Source organism: Nelusetta ayraudi, unplaced genomic scaffold (assembly GCF_046127955.1).
Source record: "Nelusetta ayraudi isolate G7.1 ecotype Tasmania unplaced genomic scaffold, CSIRO-AGI_Nayr_v1 ptg000175l, whole genome shotgun sequence".
NCBI classification, from domain to species: Eukaryota; Metazoa; Chordata; class Actinopteri; order Tetraodontiformes; family Monacanthidae; genus Nelusetta; species Nelusetta ayraudi.
In genome coordinates this window covers 1,487,501-1,509,108 of record NW_027466224.1, presented here as the reverse complement: position 1 = coordinate 1,509,108, position 21,608 = coordinate 1,487,501, and the positions used below count along the sequence as shown (strand labels likewise).

Genomic DNA, 21,608 nt, shown 5'->3' with positions numbered 1-21,608 from the left:
CTGTCGCAGCAGAGAGAGCACCGTCAATAAAATATTAACACCAAACAAATGTGGTTTTAGAAGGCTGAATTTGCGGAACCACAATAAGGAAAAAGAAAAAACACTATTGTTTATTTTGTAATGACTCTTAAGTCAAAAGTGTCTCATTTCCCCATACTGCTGGATACCAAACCAGATGTGAACAATAAATGAGTAAAATCCACTAACAGCCACTATTACAATCATATTGTCTTCTGTACACATCACTGTGGGAGACACAGTGGCTCCTCCACACCTCCACAGGCAGTGAAACGCGTGTATTTCTGGGCCCTCTGCAGGTGGCTTTGGGTATTGCACAGAATAGGGAAACACGCGTTTGCCTTTGAAAAACACATGTCTGGCGACACCAAGCGGCTAAACATGGAACATGCTCTACGGACCCCCACTTAAATCATGCAGTTTCACCACACACACACACACACAAAAAAAAAAATTAAATAAAAAAAAAAATCTCCAATGTTTGACTATTTTCCCTTTTAAAATGATTCTTCATCCACACAACTGCTGCACATTCAAACAGCTCAGTCAAGTGGCTTGGCCCATTGAATGCTCGCTCGTGTTAATTGTGACTTGATTTGGTTTGTTAATACAACCTCTATTGTCAACAGGCCTCACACACTAAATAGTTCACAATTAGGATTGCGAATTACTTGTTGTGCAATGCCCAAGTGAGCGTCGCCATAACTATCGCGTATGATTACGAATGGTTGTGGAGTACTGGCGTCAACCATGAGAGGGGGCGGTCCTATAAAGACAGGGATGTGTGTTGTTAGTACTTCAAATATGAGGAATATTCGCTCATTCAGTCAAATTTGTTCATTCTGCGTCATTAAAAGCAGAACTGTTTGTTGTGCCTGGATTTTGTGTATTGCTGTTGTGTGTTGCTGGCTTGAGAAAAAAAAAATTGCGTATTCGGGAAAGAAGAGGAGGAGGAGCAGGGGGATGGGGGGGAGATTGTTGCGCAGCGGAGTCTGCGCAGACGAGTTGTTCGCGTCACTGCGAACTTTCGGGAGAAGCAGCACACGCAGGAAGAAGGGGAGGGAGAGCGCAACGCCATTTTACTGGTAATTTTTTTTTCTTTAAAAAAAAAAAAAAAAAATCAACGGCTTTTGATAAAGCACGTGTACAATGCACGCCCCTTAAAACAGCAGGCTGCAGACGCATCAACGCAGCGCCGGATGTCACATTTAATAACGTAACACCACTAAACGCGGTGCCGCAGCTAGCGTGCAAAAATCGCGTCCTCCTCCTCCTCTTCTTCTTCTTCTTCCTCCTCCGCTGTTCGGCTTTCTTGCGTTCCGTGCGCCGCATTCAGGTGTCGCGTAGTGAACGCGCTTTTCGTGCCCACGGAAAAAAAAAAAAAAAAAAAAAAAAAAGCGGGTTTGATGAAAACCACGACCGAGCGATAGGTCGCGTCTTTCAGTTTTCGCTGCTGGGCCGCACCGGCTCGCAAAGCGACATGGCGGAGTGGGGCTGGAGCGAAGTGAAGGCTGCTGCTGCTGCTGCTGGTACGCAAACAAAGACGAGGGGGAGTCGCAGCTGATTCGCCAAGAGGAATCACGTGGTGTCGAGCGAGCCCCATCCACGATTGAGGCGTTCGCTGGAGTTTGTTAGAAAGAAATTTAGACTAAATTATACTGTGAAATGACGTGCTTAAGAGAGGGTAGTATTCTGATACATACACGCACTCACATACATATATACAAAATCTTTGTTTTATGTACATAGAACTAGTTTTAGTTTAGTTTTATGTACGTAAAACTAAAAAGCAACACATCCACTTTTTTTTTTTTGTACATGTTTAAAATAGTTTTTCTTCCCCTTTTACCCGTTTTCACCCGTCACAAACGCAAAATGAGAAACACTCACGCTGCACTTTTTTTTATTTTATTTATTTTTTATTTTATTTTGACAATTCTGTCACCATAAAATGGAAATATGTCCCGGTGGCCTGCTGTGTTTTATTTAAATAATGCAAGAAAAATACAAAAATACATTTACATTGCATGGTCTTATTTAACTCTGGATTGAATATCTGAAAGGGATTTGGTATTCTTATGTGCATGAGTATAGAAGTCAAATGACTACGAGACGTTAAATCCAACTCCAACCAGAAGGGGGCAGTCGCGTAAACGCTTCCAGTCCCCAAACTAAACTGTACCGCTGTTTATTTGGTTTCCCCCCCGCTTCGACGACTGTTGGTGGTTTTAGGTGGTGTGAGATCTCAAGACGTGTGACTAAGACAGTAAATATTTTTGTAAAAACATCGGCCATCATAAATGTAACTTAATTTATTGATGGAAAATAATGTTTGAAGGTGCCGAGCTAAACATGTCAACAGTTGCCTGTCGTACATGTGCGTATTTATTGCTGCCACCAAGTGTAGTGAAGCACCACTGCAGTATAAAGAATAATTCAACAATCAATTCAATTATTTTCTATCTTTTACTTTGTGCTTACCTCTCTGTGTTTCCCCCCTTATCTTTGCAGGGCGTTAGCCATTAGCCAGGTGCCATTAGCCAGGTGCTATTAGCCAGGTGCCATTAGCCAGGTGCTATTAGCCCAGGCTTGCAGGTGGGCCTGGATGAAAGAGCCTCCACAGGCAGGTCACATTGGACTCCAAGCTGAATTGTTGGGGGCCATCTGAGGAGGAGGAAGAGGAGGAAGAGGAGGAGAAGGTCAGGACAAGGGTCAACCATGTCGGCTTCTTGGCACGATGACGACGAGGATTTTAAAATCGGAGGAAGAGCGGCGCTGAAATCCAAGCCGCGGTTCTCCTTCACCGAGGTGAAGATGCTGCTGGACGCAGTGAGGAGGAACAGATTCATTATCCTGAGTGAGTAGAGGACATTGCATCTGTGTTGAGTGCGGCTCTGACGAGGAGGTCTTCCGCTTGTGTAATATGGGATGCTGAGTGACAGACTTGACAAGGCTGTCCGACACGCTGCTCATTCTGACAGCGTGGGAGGACGTTTGAGACAAAAACATGAATAGGGGTAAACATTGAATTGAATTTTTGAACTTTATTAGTTTGAAGTTTCTCTCATTAGATTCATCATCCATCTGCTGCAGAAGCTGAAGGCTGCTTATTGTAAAGCCTGGGAGCTCTGCTATCACATTGTGATGGTAGAGGTGTGTCATTTTTAGAAATAATCCACCTGAAAAACTGAAATATATCATAATGTCAATGGCAAAGTTGTCAACTTTGGAGTCCCGCCCCCCGCCGCCCCCCAAAAAAGGCCAAAAATAATTTCCTGTGAAATATGTCAACTGATTGTGATAGCAGAGCTCCCGGGCTTTACAATGACACCTCACATGTCCATTTCTACTGTATCATTTAGTCAAAGATCCACCAAACCAGTTGCGCTCACCACAACATAATTGTTTGCAGTTCAGTGTTTAGTCAGGAAAAGGAACCTCCAACAAACACACGAGATTTAGTTCCATTCTCTGTCTGTCTGCTAAATCTCATCCACTCATATTGTCTTGACGTTAAAGTTTCAAAAAAAAAAACTAGAGTGAACTAGAGTCAAGTCTGAAGTGGAAGCCGGGCCGCTAACAGAAGAGTTGGTGTTAACTCTTCTTCTCACCCCTGTAGAGAAGTTTAACCAAGGCGTATCAGCAGAGGCCAAGAAGCTGGCCTGGGCTGAAATCACCAACCAGATCAACGCACTGGGAGAGAATCACAGAGAGGTCTGCCTGCCTGTCTGCCTGCTTGCCTGCCTGCTTGCCTGCCTGTCTGTCTGTCTGCCCGCCTGTCTGTCTGCCTGTCTGCCTGCCTGCCTGCCTCTGTCTGTCTGTCTGCCCGCCTGTCTGTCTGTCTGTCCATTGAGTGAAGGTGTTTATTTCATTCCAGGTGCGTCAGATCATGAAGAAGTGGGCCGACCTCAAGTGCGATGGCAAGCGGCGGATCGTCGCCTTGAGGGGTCCCAACGGCAAGAACGTGAGGAAGAAGCGTCTGGGCCCGGTGGAGCAGATGGTCCATAAGATCCTGATGATGAGTCCAAAAGGAGGTGAGAGGATGAGAGCAAGAAGGTTGTGGTGTCTGTCGTTCAACCCTGTGATTGAGACAGGAGTCACTGGAAGAGCAGAAGGTAGAAGCAGCTCCCCATGGTCACCTGCTCAGTTCTGTTGTCGCTTTCTCTCTCTCTCTCTCTCTCTCTCTCTCTCTCTCTCTGTCTCTCTCTCCCTCTCTCTCTCTGTCTCTCTCTCTGTGTCTGTCTCACTGTCTCTCTCTGTCTCTGTCTCTGTCTCTCCCTCTCCTCTCTCTCTCTGTCTCTCTCACTCACACTCTCTGTCTCTCTCTCACTCTCTCTCTCTCCCTCCCTCTCCTCTCTCTCTGTCTCTCTCTCTCTCTCTCTGTCTCTCTCTGTCTCTCTCTCTCTCTGTCTCTGTCTCTCGCTCACTCTCTCCCCTCTCTCTCTCTCTCTCTCGCAGCGACGGCTTCTTCTCTGATTCAATAAGCAACCCTACCTTGAGCACACACCTGCCAGACTTACTTTCTGCACTCGTGGTCTGTTTGAATATGACGTCATCATTAGTCTGAAGGTGTGGGCTAGAGCTTCAACAGTGTGGACCCACCTGGTTCTGCTTTATCTGGACCGCTTCCTACAGTGGAGATGCACTGAAGACATCAAATATATGAGCAAGATATGAGGATGAATGAAAAAAAAAAAAAGATTAAATACCTCAATATGTGATGTTCTATATACTATATATACTGCAGTGTCAGCAGTCATGAAAATGGAAGGAAAACCATTGAATCAGAAGCATGAGTCCAATCTCTTGACTGGCAGTGGATGTGCAAACAGAAGCGCGGTACCAGAGTGGAATCAGCTGGTTGATAGTCGACCCTAAAAAGTCCAAACCTGCAGCGGCTCCTCTGCTTCTGCTGCAGGTCCTTGGGGCTGCCGTCCCTGGTGAGAGGAGAGGCCGTCGAGACCTCCGCTGTCTTTAAAATCTCAACCTGTTCTGCTCTCAGGTGGCGACAGCGACGCAGAGGTCGGCGAAGACGAAGACCTCTCCAAGCTCTACGGTCCAGGAGGCCGACCTGCGGAGTCGGACCCCTTGTCCTACATCAGCCTGACGGACAGCTCCTTCTCCGTGGACTTCTCTCCTCCGTCCTCCCCAGAGAAAGAGCCTGGCGGTGAGTGGAGCTGAGGTTCCATGGCTTTCAGGTGGAGCTTCACGCTTGAAGCTGAGGAGGCTGCTGGACCGTAGGATGCCTGCATGGTCTTCAAGAGCAGCTTAGGGACGCTGACCTTCTGCGCTCGAACACCTTTGACTGCTCCACTTCAGCTCGTTTGCTTGCTTCTGGGCGGTTTCGGTAGTTTGAGGTCATTGAGCACCGGCGTTGTGCTGCAGTGCAGTGATGTTGCTGTGTTGTGTTGTGTTGTGTTGCGGTGTTTCCAGGTGAGTTCCAGTCCTCTGACTACGAGATGCCCGACGACGCAGGTAAGACTGAGACCCTGTTCCCTCCGTCTTTCTTCCTTTCTCTCTGCTGGCGTTGTTTTACAAAACTACCGTAGTTCAATTGTTAACCGGCTCGCAGAATTGACTTGACTCAGGTTTTCTTTTAAGTGCACAAAGTAACGCTTACTAAGACCAAACCGCTTTACTAATGGTGAGAAGTGAGAAGATTTCTGCTTCTTCTATTCTGCATTCGTACTTTGTGGAAATTTTTTTTTAGAAACTTTGCTTTTATTCTGTGAAAAAACTGTCATGGAAACGTAGCTGATGTCTTTGACTTGAATTAACCGACCAACAGCATTTGTTAAATTAAGAAAAAATGACTAATAAATAATGAACACGCTTTTTTTATTTTATTTATTTATTTATTTTTATAAATAAAGTTTCAGCAGTCAATTGCAAAAAGTGGTGCAAACGCTCAAATCAATTCTCTGATGTGACTCTAAAGCCACGGCTGATTCTCTCCGACAGATCAGAACATTAAGCGTCCTTTAAATCTTCAGTCAGCAACAGACTGACCCGCATCGTTGCGCTTGTTGTAGTGGTTTTTTACGCTCATTCGGGACCTTTGCTGCTGGCGATCCAGCGAATAGCTGCGTGTCGGCCGCTAACGCTAACCTCCTCCCTACCCGCCGCAGAGCACCTCGCAGACGGCGCCGCGCCGCGGATCAAGCTGCTGCACACTTACTCCCGCTCCAACAGCCAGAACCACTCCTCCTCCTCCCCCTCTAAAGCGCCGTTGGGCCCTTCCTCGTCCTCGCCGCCGACCTCGCCCAAGGCGTCCAATGGGGTTCCCTCCTCGGCTCCCGCCGCCACTTCCGAAGGCCGTCAGCCTTCGCCGCCGCCGTCTCGCTCCTCCTCTTCCTCCACCTCCTCGTCGGCGCGGCCGTCCAAGACCCCGTCGGACCCCCTGCCCTCGGGCGGCCTGGCCAGCGGGGGGCGCCAGCAGCTGGCCCAGGTGGCGCAGCAGAGCCTGCAGCAGCAGCAGGCCAGCCGCACGCTGCTGGCCAGCGTGTCGCGCTCGCTGGAGACGCTGGCCCAGTCGGTGCAGCAGCTGGTGGAGGCGCAGCAGGAGTTCACCTCCGAGTCGCTGCAGCTACAGAGGGAGGCGCTGGCCGTGCTCAGGGACTTCTCCGGCTCGGCGCTCGCCATGCTGAAGGACAAGAGCGGCGGCGGCGGAGGAGCGGCGGAGCGGCGGCAGCAGCACGCCACCCCACGCTTCTGAGCTGCCCTGGCGCTGGGTTTGACGTCATCAAGGTTGATTTCTACAACGCCAGCAAACCTGTGCTTCCAGTGTTGGCGGGCGGGAAAAGGTCATGGCAGGTACATAGAGCGTCGACTGGACGCCACTCCGCTTTGGTACCGTCGTCACAACGCTTCGACATCTGAATCAAAGCACATGAATGAACTTGAACCTGGCAAAGCAGCAGCAGCAGCAGCAGCAGCAGCCGTGTTTCCCTGCAGTGTTCAGTGTACAGCTGTGGGAATTTGCCTCTTTTTTTCCCTCCAGTTTTAGACTAAAAATATTCATTTTGTTTTCAAAACTTAACTTCTTTGTCTGAACAAAAGAAAAAAAGAGGAATTCCTCCACTGTAGTTTGAAAGCCAGTGGACGGTGAGGCCTCCTCTGGTGTCTCGGCTGTTTCCAGTCGATTGGCTGCTGCTGCAGTTTCACAATTTAATGGTGTCTCTCCTGAACTCACTCATTTTTCCCCCCTCCGGCTGTCTGTCAGTCAGTCGCCTGTATGACGCGCTGTGCAATGGTGGCAAACAGGTCTCACATCAACTCACCATTGCACAGCGGACAAGAACATTATTATTTCGCACACCTGTAGTTCACCTGTGAAGTTGCTGCCAGTTCTGTTTTTTTTTTTTTTGTTGTTGTTGTTCCAGTTGAAGCTTTAGCACACATTAGCCCGGCTGTTCTCTCTGTGTGCGTGTGAAAGTGCATTTCTAGACCTGTGTAACCTGCAGTAGCCCAGTAGACCACACGGTCACGGTGTTCATTTGGTCCTGGACCAATGTGTCTGTTACTTCCTGTGTTCACGGGACTGTGTTGCTTCAAGAAGGGGAGCTACTCTTCACTCGTGTCATTGATAAAATCCGAGCTTTTTTTTTTTTGCTGCACGAGGCAAACCTCGACTTTTGGTTCAGTTTCTTTTCTGTTTGTTGAGTTTGTCCTGTAAGGTATCTGCTGATTGTCTGCACTTTAACTGTGCCAATAGTCATCTTGAGACAGTGGCTCTTCAGCGCAGTGCTGACATTATCGCGTTTCTTGAAAGGGGGCCGGAGCAACGACGGTGAAGTGTCTCCTTATGAAGTAGAGCTAAAACCAACCTGCAGTAGCAAACAGTCAAAGTGCTAAAGTGCTGTGTCAGAGGTTTGAAAGTGATGGTACGCGTTGCTTTGTGTGTGTGTGTGTGTGTGTGTGTGTGTGTGTGTGTGTGTGTGTGTGTGTGTGTGTGTGTGTGTGTGTGTGTGTGTGTGTGTGTGTGTGTGTGTGTGTGTGTGTGTGTGTGTGTGAATATTTCACGTTTTTCCGTCTGCTGTAACTTCAAGCTTTGTCACCTTTACCGTGTCCGAACATTGCAAATAAAGATTCCAACAGTGATGTTTGAGAAAGTTGCAGTCTGCTGTCTTCAAAAGCATCTTCAGTTGTTTCCACCGGGGCACTTTAGAGAAAGAAAGAAAGAAAGAAAACAGCAGCGGGGGGGTGGGGGGGGGGGGAGCAGTGTTTGTTTCCATGAAACAATTCACTCCAACAGACTGAAACTACAGCAGTAGTTGGTATTTTGCATTCCACCGCTCTGTCTAACGCTGAGCTATCAGAGGAAGGTCAGCTCAGTCAGATTTCAGCTGTTCAAGGTTTTTTTTTTTTTTTCTTTCACCCTGAGCAAGAGCCAGGACACGCTGGAGGGACCAGGTCTCTCAGCTGGCCTGGGAACACCTCGGGGTCCCACTGGATGAGCTGGAGGAGGTGACTGGGTCCAGGGAAGTCTGGGGGTCTCTGCTGAGACTGCTGCCCCCGTAATCACACTCTGGATAATGTGGCAGAAGAAGAAGAAGACATGTTGAAATTTTGCATTCTACCAATCCATCTCATGCTAAACTATCATAGGAGTTTTAGGCTGTTTTAAGTCTTTTTTTTTGCCCCTGACAAAACCTGACATACTATGGTCTGTCCATTTTTAAACTTTTGGAAATGTTGAGATTTTGCATTCTACCACTGGACGGTCATTTTGGTGAGTTTGGGCCTGTTTAAAGTGTTTTTAGGGACTGAGCCCCAATGATTGACCAGCTGTGGAACAGAGCAGGACATCACCAGGATGAAGATCTCAGTGGTAATTGTCACGTTTCTGCCAAGATTTGACACCCCGAACTTGCACAAATAATGCCAGTTGTTTATCTGATACTTCTTTGACCAAATTTGTGTTTAAATTCTCTACTAGTAAATCCTCAGACTGACCAGGTGCTTGTAATCTGTACACATCTTTTCTTTCCCCTGACGAATGACCGAAGGGCATCTGATATTCACTTTTGGAACAAGTCAAAGAAATGCCATGTTGCGTTTCATAGAGATAAGCCATGTTGAGCAACAGCCCTGCACTGCTTGAGAGATAGGAGGGGAGGGCAAACAGAAGAAGCGGCAGAGATGCCTTCAGGAACTCTGACTGACTCTGGACCTGATAGAGACCTCAGAAAGACAGCAGGAGACTTTCTGACATGATCATGTTTCACGCAGTGCTGATGGTGTTTGTTGCGCTCTGGGGGTCAGGTAAGTTGTAGTTTGTTTGTTTTTTTTTTGTTTTTTTTGACAATTTGATCAAATGGGTGGAGGAAAACGTAACCGTAAGCTCAGTAGTTTATATGTTTGGCTTTTTGAAGGATCTTTTCTCTGCTGTCTGATTAGTTGCACCACAGAATATCAGTTTTGTCAGAGGAAGCAGCCCATGTTCTGGATCTCTTGAGCTCACCCGCTCCCAGTACCGGAGGCGCTTCATACGCAAGATAAATGAGTGGGGTCTGGTTCCAGTAGCTGCCGTGTGCAGGCAGCTGAACTGTGGCGCAGCACTTTCAACACATACAGTAGGGCGAAGCAGACAAGAGCCTGGAGGGATGCCATCTACCACAGTGGTACAGAAGTTCAACTGCTCAGGTGCTTCACTGATTTTCACTAATGTACAAAACAGTCACAGTACACACACACGGACATTTTTCGGAATCCAGAATTTAAAGAAAAACAGAAGACATTAATTGTGGTCTAGTGTTGTTTGCATTATCTTCTCAATCCCTCTCACTCTAGAATATATTAGACTGGAGAAAGGGACTCAGTGTTCAGGCATACTGGAGATCAGGTCAAATCTGGGAAACAAGTCATGGTCAGCCGTGTGCAAGGAGGACTTTGACGAGTTGACTGCAGAGGTCGCCTGTCGGGAGCTCAGCTGCGGAGCGCCCTCATCCATTCAGGAGATAGTCTATGAAGAACGACAGGCTCCATCACTCACCACCATGTTCCACTGTCAAGATCGTGAGTCTGCTCTCAGAAACTGTCTCAGCTTCACTGGAAAAGTCTGCACTTCTAAAAAAGCAGTCAATCTCACCTGTTCAGGTAAAACAGTTTCAAATGTAACAATTGTGACCATTTTACTTGAAGAGGGCATCACTGAAATGTTCCTTTACTTTTCGTCAGAGCCCAATAACGTCAGATTGGTTGGAGGAAAGAGTGGTTGTAGAGGAACATTGGAGATGAGACAAGGCGTTGAATGGAGAGGATTACGCAAACTGCCCAGGGGCTTCTGGTGGGCTGGCAGAGTATGTAGCCAACTGAACTGTGGCTCAGTCATCTCAGTTGGACTACGCAGGAGCAACTCACCTACAACTAAATGGGCCATTGTACGTGACTGTGATGAATCGTCTCTTGCTGATTGTTATTTCTACGATGAATATTCAAGTATCAACGTAGAGATCACCTGCTCAGGTAAACTATAAAATTTTTTAAAATAGTTATAAATACATCATTTTTAAAAACGTTTTTTTTTTAAACAAATGTAGCAAGGAATATGCTGTGGTAATGTTTTCCTGTGTCCATAATGGCCTCCATGGAGCATAAATGGATATTGTATCACGTTTCCAGCAGACCATCCACCAGCCTCCTCTGGAGAATTCTTGTAAGTCAATGATTTTACCTCTCAACCTCATCACAGAATCAGTATTGCTCTGCTGCTCTCTGTTTGCAGACGCTACTCGACTGGTCAATGGAACAGACACATGTTCAGGTCGACTGCAGGTGAAGCCTAACTTGGAATGGTTGTCAGTGTGCGCAGAAGGCTTTACCCAGCAAAGTGCACAGGTGGCGTGTCGGGAGCTTGGCTGCGGTGTTCTTTCAGCTATGACCCGTGTGTTTACGGAACAAATAGAAACTCCAACGTGGAAGTCAAATTTTCATTGTCGAGGAAACGAGTCAAGTCTCAAAGGCTGCAGAAAATCTCCAAGAGAAAGAACGTCATGCTTTCCTGGTGAAGCTGTTTGGCTTTGTTGCTCAGGTACACCCCTCTCTCAGGCAATGTCTCCACATTTATGTCTTTTGAAGTCAGGTTTGCATCTGATCAATGTCATTCACTTGCATTTATTCAGATCCTGACGACTTACGGTTGGTGGGAGGAACAAGCCGGTGCAATGGTCGAGTTCAGCTCAAGCATGATGATGAGTGGAGAGACCTGGTTTTATTTTTGGCGGACCGTAGTGCATCCACCTTCATATGTCATTGGCTGAGTTGTGGCTCTCCAATTTCACTTGTTGCAAGAGAAAAGTCCACACCCTCAATTTGGGTGATGTACAACTCTTGTGTTCAATCTGACGCTTCACTGAGGGATTGCGTTACAACATTTGATCAACCCTGGGACACCGGCATTGAAATTTACTGCTCAGGTAAATGCCAAATTGACAAAGCACATATACCTTTGATACTATGCTGATGATGTATTGATGGATTCCGTTAAATCTTTATTGTTCTGCACACGGCTTTCATTTTCGTTAAAATCAACTACGGCTGTGCTGTTGGACTCACATATCATTAATCCTCAAGACACATAAGGCTTTATTATATTATATTATATTATATTATATTATGACCCTGCGATGTACTGGTGACTTGTCCAGGGTGTCACCCTGCCTTCGCCCTATGACAGCTGGGATAGGCTCCAGCAGAATTAGCAGGTATTGAAAACAGATGGATTGATGGATGGATATTATATGATATTATGCTATCCATCCTGCACTCAGTGTTGCAGGGCTATGCTGCAGCCTATCCCAGCTGTCATAGGGCGAAGGCAGGGTCGGCAGGCAAGTCTCCAGTTCATCGCAGGGCTATGTTATATTGTATAATGTGATGTTATATTGTAGTGCATACATTTTGAACTGTGTCTCCACACACCTTCCCTCTCCTCAGACTCTGTCAGGCTGATCAATGAGACTAGTGCGTGTTCCGGCATGCTGGGTGTGAAGTCCAATGGATCGTGGTTCTCTGTCTGTGAGAAGGACTTAACCCAGCAGAATGCAGAGGTTTTCTGCAGAGAACTCGGATGTGGGCCCCCTTCATCCCAGCAGTTGGCACTCCATGGAAATCCAGGGGAAGAAGTCGTGGCCCAAAACATTCATTGTCAAGGCAATGAATCGGTCCTGCTGGACTGCCAGTGGCTCACATCAGCGAGAGACGAGTGCTCTTCCTCTCAGAGTGTCACACTGACCTGCTTTGGTACGTCAAGAGTGGTGGTTTTCCTTTGTCTTGGCATCTTGCTTGCTCTGACTGATTTCCTGTTTCAGACAACGTCAGATTGAGTGGAGCAAAGAGCCGCTGTGCAGGTACACTGGAGATGGCCATCAGAGGAGAGTGGAGACGAGTCATAGCGGATGGACCATGGGACCGGAATTCTACAGCTGTTTTGTGTGAACAACTCGGTTGTGGCTCGGCTGTTTCAGAGAGCACAATATGGGATAATCGATCCAGGCCAATATGGGAGATCAGCACCTCCTGCATCCACACAACATCTGCACTATCAGATTGTGTAGTGGTGAAAAGGATAAGAGAGAGTAGTGAGAGCCAAGAAGTGATATGCTCAGGTTCGTCCAAACAGATGATTTTGCAGTGTCTGGTCTGGTTCAGATTTCATTTCTGTGCAAAAGAGTAAAAACAAGGGTAAGAAGTCCGCCAAGAATAATTTAAAGTGCCAATTCTAAAATTCCGATAATAGAAGCCTTTACTTTGAACACAATCCTGCTGTCTGCCAAGAGCATTCAGTATTCCAGCTGTTTGACCAATGCAAGATCTGTAAGGGACCCTATGTGAAAATGGACTTCATCAGCATTTTCACATGCTAACTAACACACTAAGTACGACAAATGACAAGTTCCACATTTTTAAACGGGCTGGCTTTTTAATTGTTAACATACTGAAACATATATATGTATATATATATATACATATATATACATATATATATATATATACACACACACACACACACGTTTTCTTATTGTTCAGTTCATTCACTGAACAATATCAGAAAACTCAGAAACATTCGGTCCCTCATTCTCTTGCTGGTCTCCAACCTGGAGGTTCTACTGGAGGTTTTAGTGGTACAAGGGGTCTGTCTGCTTTTCTCTCTGTCCGCAGACCTTTTTGTGATCATCCTTGTCTTTGTGTTTCCAGGTTTGCTTGCAGAGCCAAACATCTCCCTCTCCTCTTCTGCCTTTGGCTTCTCTAATGTCGAGCAGAAGAGGTTTTATCTGCTCCTGGGCTCCAATTTCACCGTCACCTGTTCTGCCAAACCTCAGTACCAAGGAGGGTTCTTCCAACTCCTCCTCAACGACTCTGGCACAGTGCAGAACTACACCACGCCAGCTGTCAATCACTCTGCAAATTTTTTGTTCTATGCTGCAGACCACACCCACCAAGGGGACTACAGATGTTTTTATCACAACAATGTTTTCTCCCATAACTTTTCCTCTCAGAGCCAAACGCTCAGTCTCATATTGCAAGGTAGCTTTCTTTTTTTATTTTTATTTATTTAGCCAGAAAGAGCCATAATTAAAATTAAAAAAACTAAATTGTATCCAGACTCACTGTCGTGATTTCAGCTGTGTATATAATATAATATTTCTGTTTCAGCTTCTGTGAAAGAATTGATCATCAGACTTGTAATCGTCCTGCTGGGAATGATGTTGCAAATAACAGCCTTTGCGTTCTACACCAAGGTACAGTGAATACTCCAGTCACAGATAAACTCCATTGCTAAATTTCAGAATGACAGTAATCATTGTCTGTTTCTTCCCCAGGCTGCATTGCAGAGGCCTTGATAACCAGATTGCAAAGATGTAGCGTTGTGTTCTTGATGTTTGGAGAGCACCATCTGTGTGGATGTGACTACATCGGGCTGGGAATATCAAACACATATTATATATTGCTTTGGGATATATCTACCCTGACCATTTATTTTTTCTGTTGCTTCACGCCTCCAACCACCAATGAGAACGAACAAACTGGCAAGTGAGCGGAAAGTGGATCCAGCTTGGAAAACAACAACTCAAAGAAGTTCCCACAACAGTGGATGGAGTTCATTCAAGGCATCGTTCAAGACGTCACAACAGGGAGAGAGCTCGCTTGCAGAGCTCGTGTTTCACCATACAAGTTGACCTGAGATCTCATTTCTGTGACCGCTGTGAAAGTCCTCATCCTGGCTGAGTTGTCTCGCATGTAAAATGCATTTAGAAGATTTATAGAGTTAAAAAGGCTCAAAGTAATCTTCATGCTTGATCACGTAAACATGAAAAAGAAAAGGAAGGAAATGTTTGCGGTGGTTTATCTAATCGTGCTATCAGATGCTTCCTGTAGTTAAAAAAAAAAGAGTGCACGCACAAATAAAAAATGTATACACACATATTTCCAAGAAAAATACCTTTTTATTTCATTATAAATCCACATAATTGTATCTATGAAAGCATAAAATCCCCATTTTGCATGTGGTACTGTTTTCTTTTTTCCTCCTTATTGTGGTCACTTGTTTCGTTATATTCAAAGTAAATCATGAATATCAAACCATCGAAGACTGTAAGGTGTATGTCACATACAAACACAGACACTGTCAAACGGCAAAGGGAGAGCAAAGGGGAGCAGGTATCAGGAGAAGGACAGCGCAAGTTCTGCTGGCCATCGGTCAAAAACCGCCGGGTCTATTTAACAACCTGAAGCGCAGTGGCAACGCTCGGTCAAGTTCCTCAACGTGTTGCAGTCACCTTCCCTTTCCAGAAGTGAGGGTCATACGCAGAGCCCGACGTCAGCATTTTTTAAGTTTGGCTTTTGAATACATCGGTGTTGTTGGTGTTCCTCAAGGCTCCAATCTTGGGCCGCCAAAGTTTTGTTTTTTTCTTCTTCTTCTTCTTTGTTTTATACTCCCATACATAGAGAATCAATTCACCGCGGACGCAAACACACTTATTATTTCAACATGACCTAAATCATCCATTGCCAGAAGAGTTAGACTGGTTAACACTCAAGAGTATACTAATTAGGTGTTCATGGACTTGAGAGAGAAGAAAGTGTGAAGGGGAGAGAGTGAGTGAGAGAGAGAGAGAGAGAGAGAGAGAGAGAGAGAGAGAGAGAGAGAGAGTGGAGTAGTCGGGGAGAAGAGATGAAAACATACGATTAAAGTGCCGGAGAAGTTCACTGTTGGCTTGAACAGCTGGTTGTGGAGACAGGACACTGATGATGTGCTCGTATTTTCACGACTCACCAAGCGCTCTCTCATTTTTTGTCTGTTGAGAAACGAGTGCTTTGTGTGAGCACCACCCCCCCTACTCCCTACACACACACACCCTCCCCCCCACAGTGGTGAAATAATGCTGTCATGGTATCGTAATCCTTTGGCATGTGACTGAATGCTGGGAAAGGAGCGGTGCCGTCGTCCATCCATGGGGGCAATCCTGGAAAAAACAAAATGTAAACGGGCTATTTCCATAAGTTTGGTCCAGTGCTTCCTGTAATCCAAGAGCAGCTTCCAAGGCCCACGTGGATTCCTCCTGGAAAATGCAGATGGTGTCCACCCGGCATTCCTGGTTGTCCCACAAGACCATAGAGGTACTTCCTTTGGAAAACAGAGGAAGGTATTCCAAGGCAACTGATTGGATCCAAAGTCTCAGCTGAACTCTGGGCCACAAGTGGGGTCCCACAGAACGAACAGGGCCAGAACCCGTGATCCAACCCGTACTGCAACTGTTCTGATGGCTGCCCCATGGGATGTCCATCTGCTATTGATTCTGGTCAGGGGTGGACTAGGACATACCTGCAGATCCAGTTCATGATCACTGTGGTTTGCCAAAAAGGATGTGGCCATTAAAAAAAACCCAGTGTGAGACCTGAAAGACACATTAGAAGGCACATATTAGTTTTGGTGATTAACTGCTGACATTAATCTTGTGTGAATTGTGCATTGATTGATTTTTTTTTTCTTTTTCTGGCTGGTTGAAAAAGTTCAGAGAATTTGGAAGTCAGAAAGTCACAGCACTGCGATGTTCAGGAGAATGTAAATAGAACATCAGAACAAAAAATAAACGTTTCACATTGTATTCTATTTTGTAAATACTGTAGCTGCATTTCCATCACCCCTGGAATTGCGCAAAACCTAAATATGGCCATAATAAAAACTGGTGATGGAAAACAGCTCCATTTGGAAAAACTTTGAAATACGGCTGACAGGTTTTGACTCTCATCAGGTGGTTTTTCCACACGGATCCATACAGAGGAAAACCACAAACTGTCATGGAAACGCTTTCTTGGCATTGACACGTCAGCGGACGTGACGTACGGGGTCACGTGACCAGTTCACTGACCAGTGAAAATGACGCGTTATGATTGGATGACAGAGGGGACAGAATATTTTTTTTTTTTACAAGTAATGAAAGAGAAAAATAACACAGCAGTCTGGACAGCAGACAAACGTGAACAAACAAAAGCAAATGTGATTGTCGTCAAGTCTCGCGGGACAAGACTTGACTGGAATTGCGGCTTATGATCTTCACACCATTCAATGGAAACGCCTCCAAATCGCAATTGTACTTTTTCACAATTTTAGAAATATATCACTTTTATTTTGCCAAAACCTGTCATGGAAACGCAGCTAATGATGTCACAGTACTTGATGCTGACATTGGTGCAACAATTCATTTGTGAACCATAACACTTTGATCACTAAATCACTTTGTTCCCTGTTGATCCCTTACAAATGTGTGTTGTTTTCTTTTTGAATGAAATAAGTTTTTTTTTTAGATGTGGTCAGCAGGAAAGTGAGCCTGTATTTTATTTCTTGCTATGCAAGTGAGTAAAGTCCAGAGTTTCTACTTCACAGTCTCTCCACCACTGCTGTTTTTCCACAAATCTTCTCTTGTGAAAGTCTTTTCCGCCTCCATCCAGGATTACGAAGTTGTTTTTTTTTTTGTGGTTCCCTTTCTCCACTTCTAAATTCGCTCACTTCCGACGTCCCATGTTTTGGACAAAAGAACGAGGAGGCATCGTCTCCCACCGTGCCTTAAACCTACCCTGCAACATCTGCAGGAGTGTGTGAGGTTTGTTTTTCAGGAGCCGATGACTCAGTGACAGCTTGGAGCGGCGCGCAGATCCCAGGCTTTCACTTTGCTTGGAAAACACCTCCTTCGCACACCCACTAACTCTTTAGTGCTTGTGCTTGGAAAATAAAACAGGCCGTGGGCAAATGAACGGTATCACAACAGGCTTGTTTTTCTCGGGAATAAAGCAGACAGTGAGGCAGCGCTGCCGCGGCGGATGCGGTTGATGCGGTTTATGACGGCGCAAGTGGAGCGGCGCTCGCTGACTCTGCCAGCAGGGGGCAGTGATGTCTTGGTTGGATGGAGAAACACGCAGAATGGTCACAAGGAAATGACACAAGTGTTGAGTTTATTACTGGGGGCAGTTAGAGCAAAAAATAAATATGATCAATTTTTCATTTGTTGCTTGATGTTGAAAGAAAAGAAAAAGGTGTTGGACTTTGGCCCTGAAACGATGTTCTGCCTGCTTTCTGAACCTCCCGGGAGGAGACGCCGCTCTGAAGAAGTCACGGCAGTAGTTCGCATATAATGCATCTGAAGGGAGAGTATACACCTAGCATCTTAATGAACATAGACTTGAAAGATGGATTTGAGTGCCGGTGTTTGCTCAGCCGCCTCCCGCTGTGACGACGAAGATTCACCGATTCATCTGTTTGTTTAATTTAGTCTCTGAGATCTGCTGCTAGCAGCTGCTGTCACCGGACAAAAGAAGCAGAGGAGGAGAGAGAGAGAGAACAGGAGGAGGAGGAGGAGAGAACTGAGGGGAAAGGGGGAGGAGAGGAAGGCAGGCAGGTAAAAAGGAAAGTGGATACTGGAGGAGAAGAATGATGATAATAGAGGAGGGGAAAGAGGAGAAGGCTGAGTTATTAGTATAAATAGAGACGTGGAGAAACCTGAGGTGGAGATAATAAAAGCAGAAGGTGCTAAAGGAGAGAAACACAAGGTGTTGATGGAGGAAATAAAGAGGAGGAAGAAAGGAGGAGGCTGCTTACGCAAGAGAAGGAGAGAGAGAGCTTATATAATAGAGCGACGCCAATCTGCATACTGCGGGGGATGGGCTGTTATATAATGGGCCGATAAAGAGTAGTAAATGTTGTTTACTAGACCAGGTCGTATTTACTGAGCACTTAGAGGCAGAAAGCACACTGCACAATGCTAATGGCTGAGAGCAACGCTGCACCTCCTCCTCTTCCTCCCTCCTCTTCATCTCCTCCTCAGGTTCCCTCCTCTTCCTCCTCCTCTTCTTCCTCCTCTTCCTGTTTAAATATTCCTGTCATTTCTCTTCTTCCCCTCAAGGTGTTGTGGCAGAGGAACAATAAGCGTTTACCCTTTCAGCTGTGTGTGTGTGTGTGTGTGTGTGTGTGTGTGTGTGTGTGTGCGCGCAACAGGTGATTCAGACGGCCTGCTTGTATGACAGCGACGCTGGCCTCTCATCTGTGAAGCGTCAGGCAGTGTTGGCCATTTATTTTGTGGGACACACAATTCAATTCAATCATTTCAATCATTTATTGACCGGACAATCTGGCCCACTGAACTTGAAGAAATGATATTAACTGTCAGTCAGTCATCAAGCAGCTGCATCTCCTCTGTGGTTGCAGTGTTTCCAGAGTCATTTCAATAAAGAGCTCAACACCCTGGTGGTTTGGATGGTTCTGGGTGGTTCTAAGAGCTAAACACCCTTGTGGTTCTGGATGGTTCTGGATGGTTCTGGGTGGTTCTAAGAGCTAAACACCCTGGTGGTTCTGGATGGTTCTGGGAGGTTCTAAGAGCTAAACACCCTGGTGGGGCTTCAAAGACACTGACTTGGTTGCAGCTTTGCTTTGCTTCATTTCCCATTGACATTACAGTAACATGTTTCCTCCATGATATCCCAGGATAGATTGTTTCCTCCTATGAGGTGGCTCACCAGAACACTCCATCCATCTGCTGCTGCTCCGCTACCCCCCTCTGGCACATTGTCCTACCCACTGTGGCCCCACCAGTCAAACAGTTTGCCCATCTCTGGTCTAAACCAACCAGGAGAACATCGTTTTTTAAAATGTTGCACTGTTTGTGCAAACAGTGCAAAGTCATTTACATTAAAAAAATTAAGAAAAGTCAAAGGAGTGCGTGAAGATGCTGCTGCTGCTGCTTGAAAAGGCTTCTCGCAGTCCTGCCTGTTTCTCTCTGAGCTCCACGTTCCTGTGATTCTATTTTCAGAGCTGTCCTTCTGTCCAACTCCTCCCTCTCATCTCCGACTTTTCGTTGATTCTCCTCATCCCCTCATCTCTGCTCGTCAATAAGCGTGTCTTGGGGCTCGGTGACTCACGACATACAAGACTATGGGGGTCAAAAGTCAACTTTGTCCTAGAGACGTGGGGCCACTTGCTTTGTCATCAGGATCCCCCAAGAAGTGCCCACGCCAAATTTGGGGCTTCTAGCCCATGAGGAACCCCGAAACCCTAACCCTAACCCTAGTTTCAGCCTAATCGCTAACCCTAATTCAATGCAAATCTATGAGGGTCAAATGTCAACTTTGTCCTAGAGACATGGGGCCACTTGCAGGTTCATCAGGAGCCACCAAGACACACCCACGCCAAATTTGGGGCTTCTAGCACGTGAGGAACCACAAAACCCTAACCCTAATTTCAGCCCTAAGTGTAACCCTAACCCTAGTTTCAGGTTTATCGCTAACCCTAATTCAATGCAAGTCTATGGGGTGAAATTTCAACTTTGTCCTAGAGACATGGGGCCACTTGCTTTGTCATCAGGAGCCCCCAAGAAGCGCCCACACCAAATTTGGGGCTTCTAGTTGTTGAGGAACCCCGAAACCCTAACCCTAATTTCAGCCTTATCGCTAACCCTAATGTTATACAAGTCTATGACATGACATGGGGCCACTTGCTTTTTCATCAGGAGCCCCCACGGCACACCCACGCCAAATTTGGGGCTTCTAGTGCGTGAGGAACCCCGAAACCCTAACCCTAATTTCAGCCTTAAGCGAAACCCTAACCCTAATTTGGGGGACTCCAAAGTTGACAACTTTGCCATTGACATCACTGTGTTTTTCAGTTTTTCAGGTGGATTATTTCCAAACGTATACAGTAGAAATGGACATGTGAGGTATCATTGTAAAGCCTGGGAGCTCTACTATCACAATCAGTTGACATATTTCACGTTGACAACTTTGCCATTGACTCTAGCTGTCACCATCCATCGCTCTGTCCCTGTCTGCACTCTAGGCGGCGACGTGAGAAGGTCCCACACTACTGTACAACCTCTAAAAACACGGCATCTTTCCTGTTTAAAACTGTTAATAAAACGATGTTTAATGCTGCAATGTGTTTGAGAGAATCTGACGCTGCTTTAGTGTCGCTTCAGAGGATTTAGTCGTGTGCTTGCATCACTTTTTGTGTTGTGATAAGTGTGATCATTATTCATTCTGAGTTATATATCTTGTGTTGCATCCAATACATTTACATTGAGACAATGACATCGTCAGCCTTTCTTGGACTCAGTTATGTGGGAGTGACAGGACAACTGGACTGGAAAGTGAAGTGAAGGTTTGAATAAATGTTCTACTTCTTCCGACTCCCTGCATGCTGAAGTTTCTGGATCATTGTTTTCTCTGAGTATTACGACCTGTACTTTTTTTCTGATTATATTTATGTTTTTTTTTTTTGTTTAACTGATTGTGGTTTTTATGCTCGAATAAAGAATTCAATTCAATTCAATTCCATTGGCTTGAACTGGGCACTGAAAACTTAGGCTTCACTTCTGAAAAGTCTGACTTGGACTTTCTTCTTTTTCTTTCTCTCCTCAGATGCAAAGTTAGGCCCTGAACTCCTGCTAAACCTTCAACCAGACTAATACTGCGTGTTAGTTTTTTTTGCTCACAACGCTCCAAGGGTGAATATGAAAATGCAACAGAGTGACTCATACTTACTTTGCCCTGGATACATAGAGGAGAGAGAGAGAGAGAGATAGAGAGAGAGAGAGAGAGAGAGAGAGAGAGAGAGAGGGAGAGGTAGAGAGAGAGAAAGAGAGAGTGGTAGACAGAGAGAGGGAGAGAGAGAGAGAGGTAGAGAGAGGTAGAGAGAGCTTCGGCTCCGAGTGCTGCGGCCACCAGGTGTCACTGTGACTCTGCGCAAGGCGCTGCTTGGAGCGCTGCTGCGTGCACGGCCTTACCCAGCATGCACCGGCACTATCAGCCTGCTTAATGTCGGTGCACAAACACTCCGTCTGGACTCCAGCGGTGAGCACTGAAGCAAATTGTTGTCGAGAACTCAGCGCCGCGAGAAGAGCTCACTGGCAACGGCTGCATTTCACACACTTCCTGCGTGGAAAACAGCAAAGTGCTCTGGGTGGTTTGTAAAGGAGTGTGGAGCTGTCACTGTGTCGAGGATTCTCAGGGTAGTCATGACCTTTCTTCTCTTGAGGTTATTGTTGTCTGAGTCAGTGCAGTGTATTAATTATTGCGTTATTGTTTTATCATTACTAATATTT

General features: G+C 46.0%; 3 protein-coding genes across 3 annotated transcripts in view; 2 read left to right on the top strand and 1 right to left on the bottom strand.

Annotated features, from left to right (window-relative positions):
- The first annotated feature begins 980 nt into the window (after positions 1-980).
- Positions 981-8,118, top strand: LOC142880955 (uncharacterized). The gene is made up of 7 exons (XM_076014926.1): positions 981-1,103; positions 2,530-2,875; positions 3,638-3,732; positions 3,896-4,052; positions 5,021-5,185; positions 5,452-5,493; positions 6,147-8,118. Exons 2-7 carry the CDS (start codon positions 2,737-2,739, stop codon positions 6,731-6,733), a joined length of 1,185 nt encoding a protein of 394 aa, XP_075871041.1. The 5' UTR covers positions 981-1,103; positions 2,530-2,736; the 3' UTR covers positions 6,734-8,118.
- A 741-nt stretch (positions 8,119-8,859) lies between these two features.
- On the top strand, positions 8,860-14,598 carry LOC142880929 (scavenger receptor cysteine-rich type 1 protein M160-like). The gene is made up of 11 exons (XM_076014897.1): positions 8,860-9,282; positions 9,418-9,663; positions 9,811-10,116; positions 10,198-10,485; positions 10,745-11,050; positions 11,142-11,435; positions 11,956-12,261; positions 12,330-12,626; positions 13,216-13,545; positions 13,675-13,760; positions 13,842-14,598. The coding sequence occupies exons 1-11, from the start codon at positions 9,231-9,233 to the stop codon at positions 13,860-13,862; spliced, it is 2,532 nt and encodes an 843-aa protein (XP_075871012.1). The 5' UTR covers positions 8,860-9,230; the 3' UTR covers positions 13,863-14,598.
- A 1,178-nt stretch (positions 14,599-15,776) lies between these two features.
- LOC142880930 (leucine-rich repeat and fibronectin type III domain-containing protein 1-like protein) overlaps positions 15,777-21,608 on the bottom strand; it is an 89,731-nt gene continuing 83,899 nt past the window's right edge. Inside the window, exon 11 of the mRNA XM_076014898.1 lies at positions 15,777-15,917. The gene's annotated coding sequence lies outside the window, so the exon portion shown is untranslated. The remainder of the gene's footprint in view (positions 15,918-21,608) is intronic.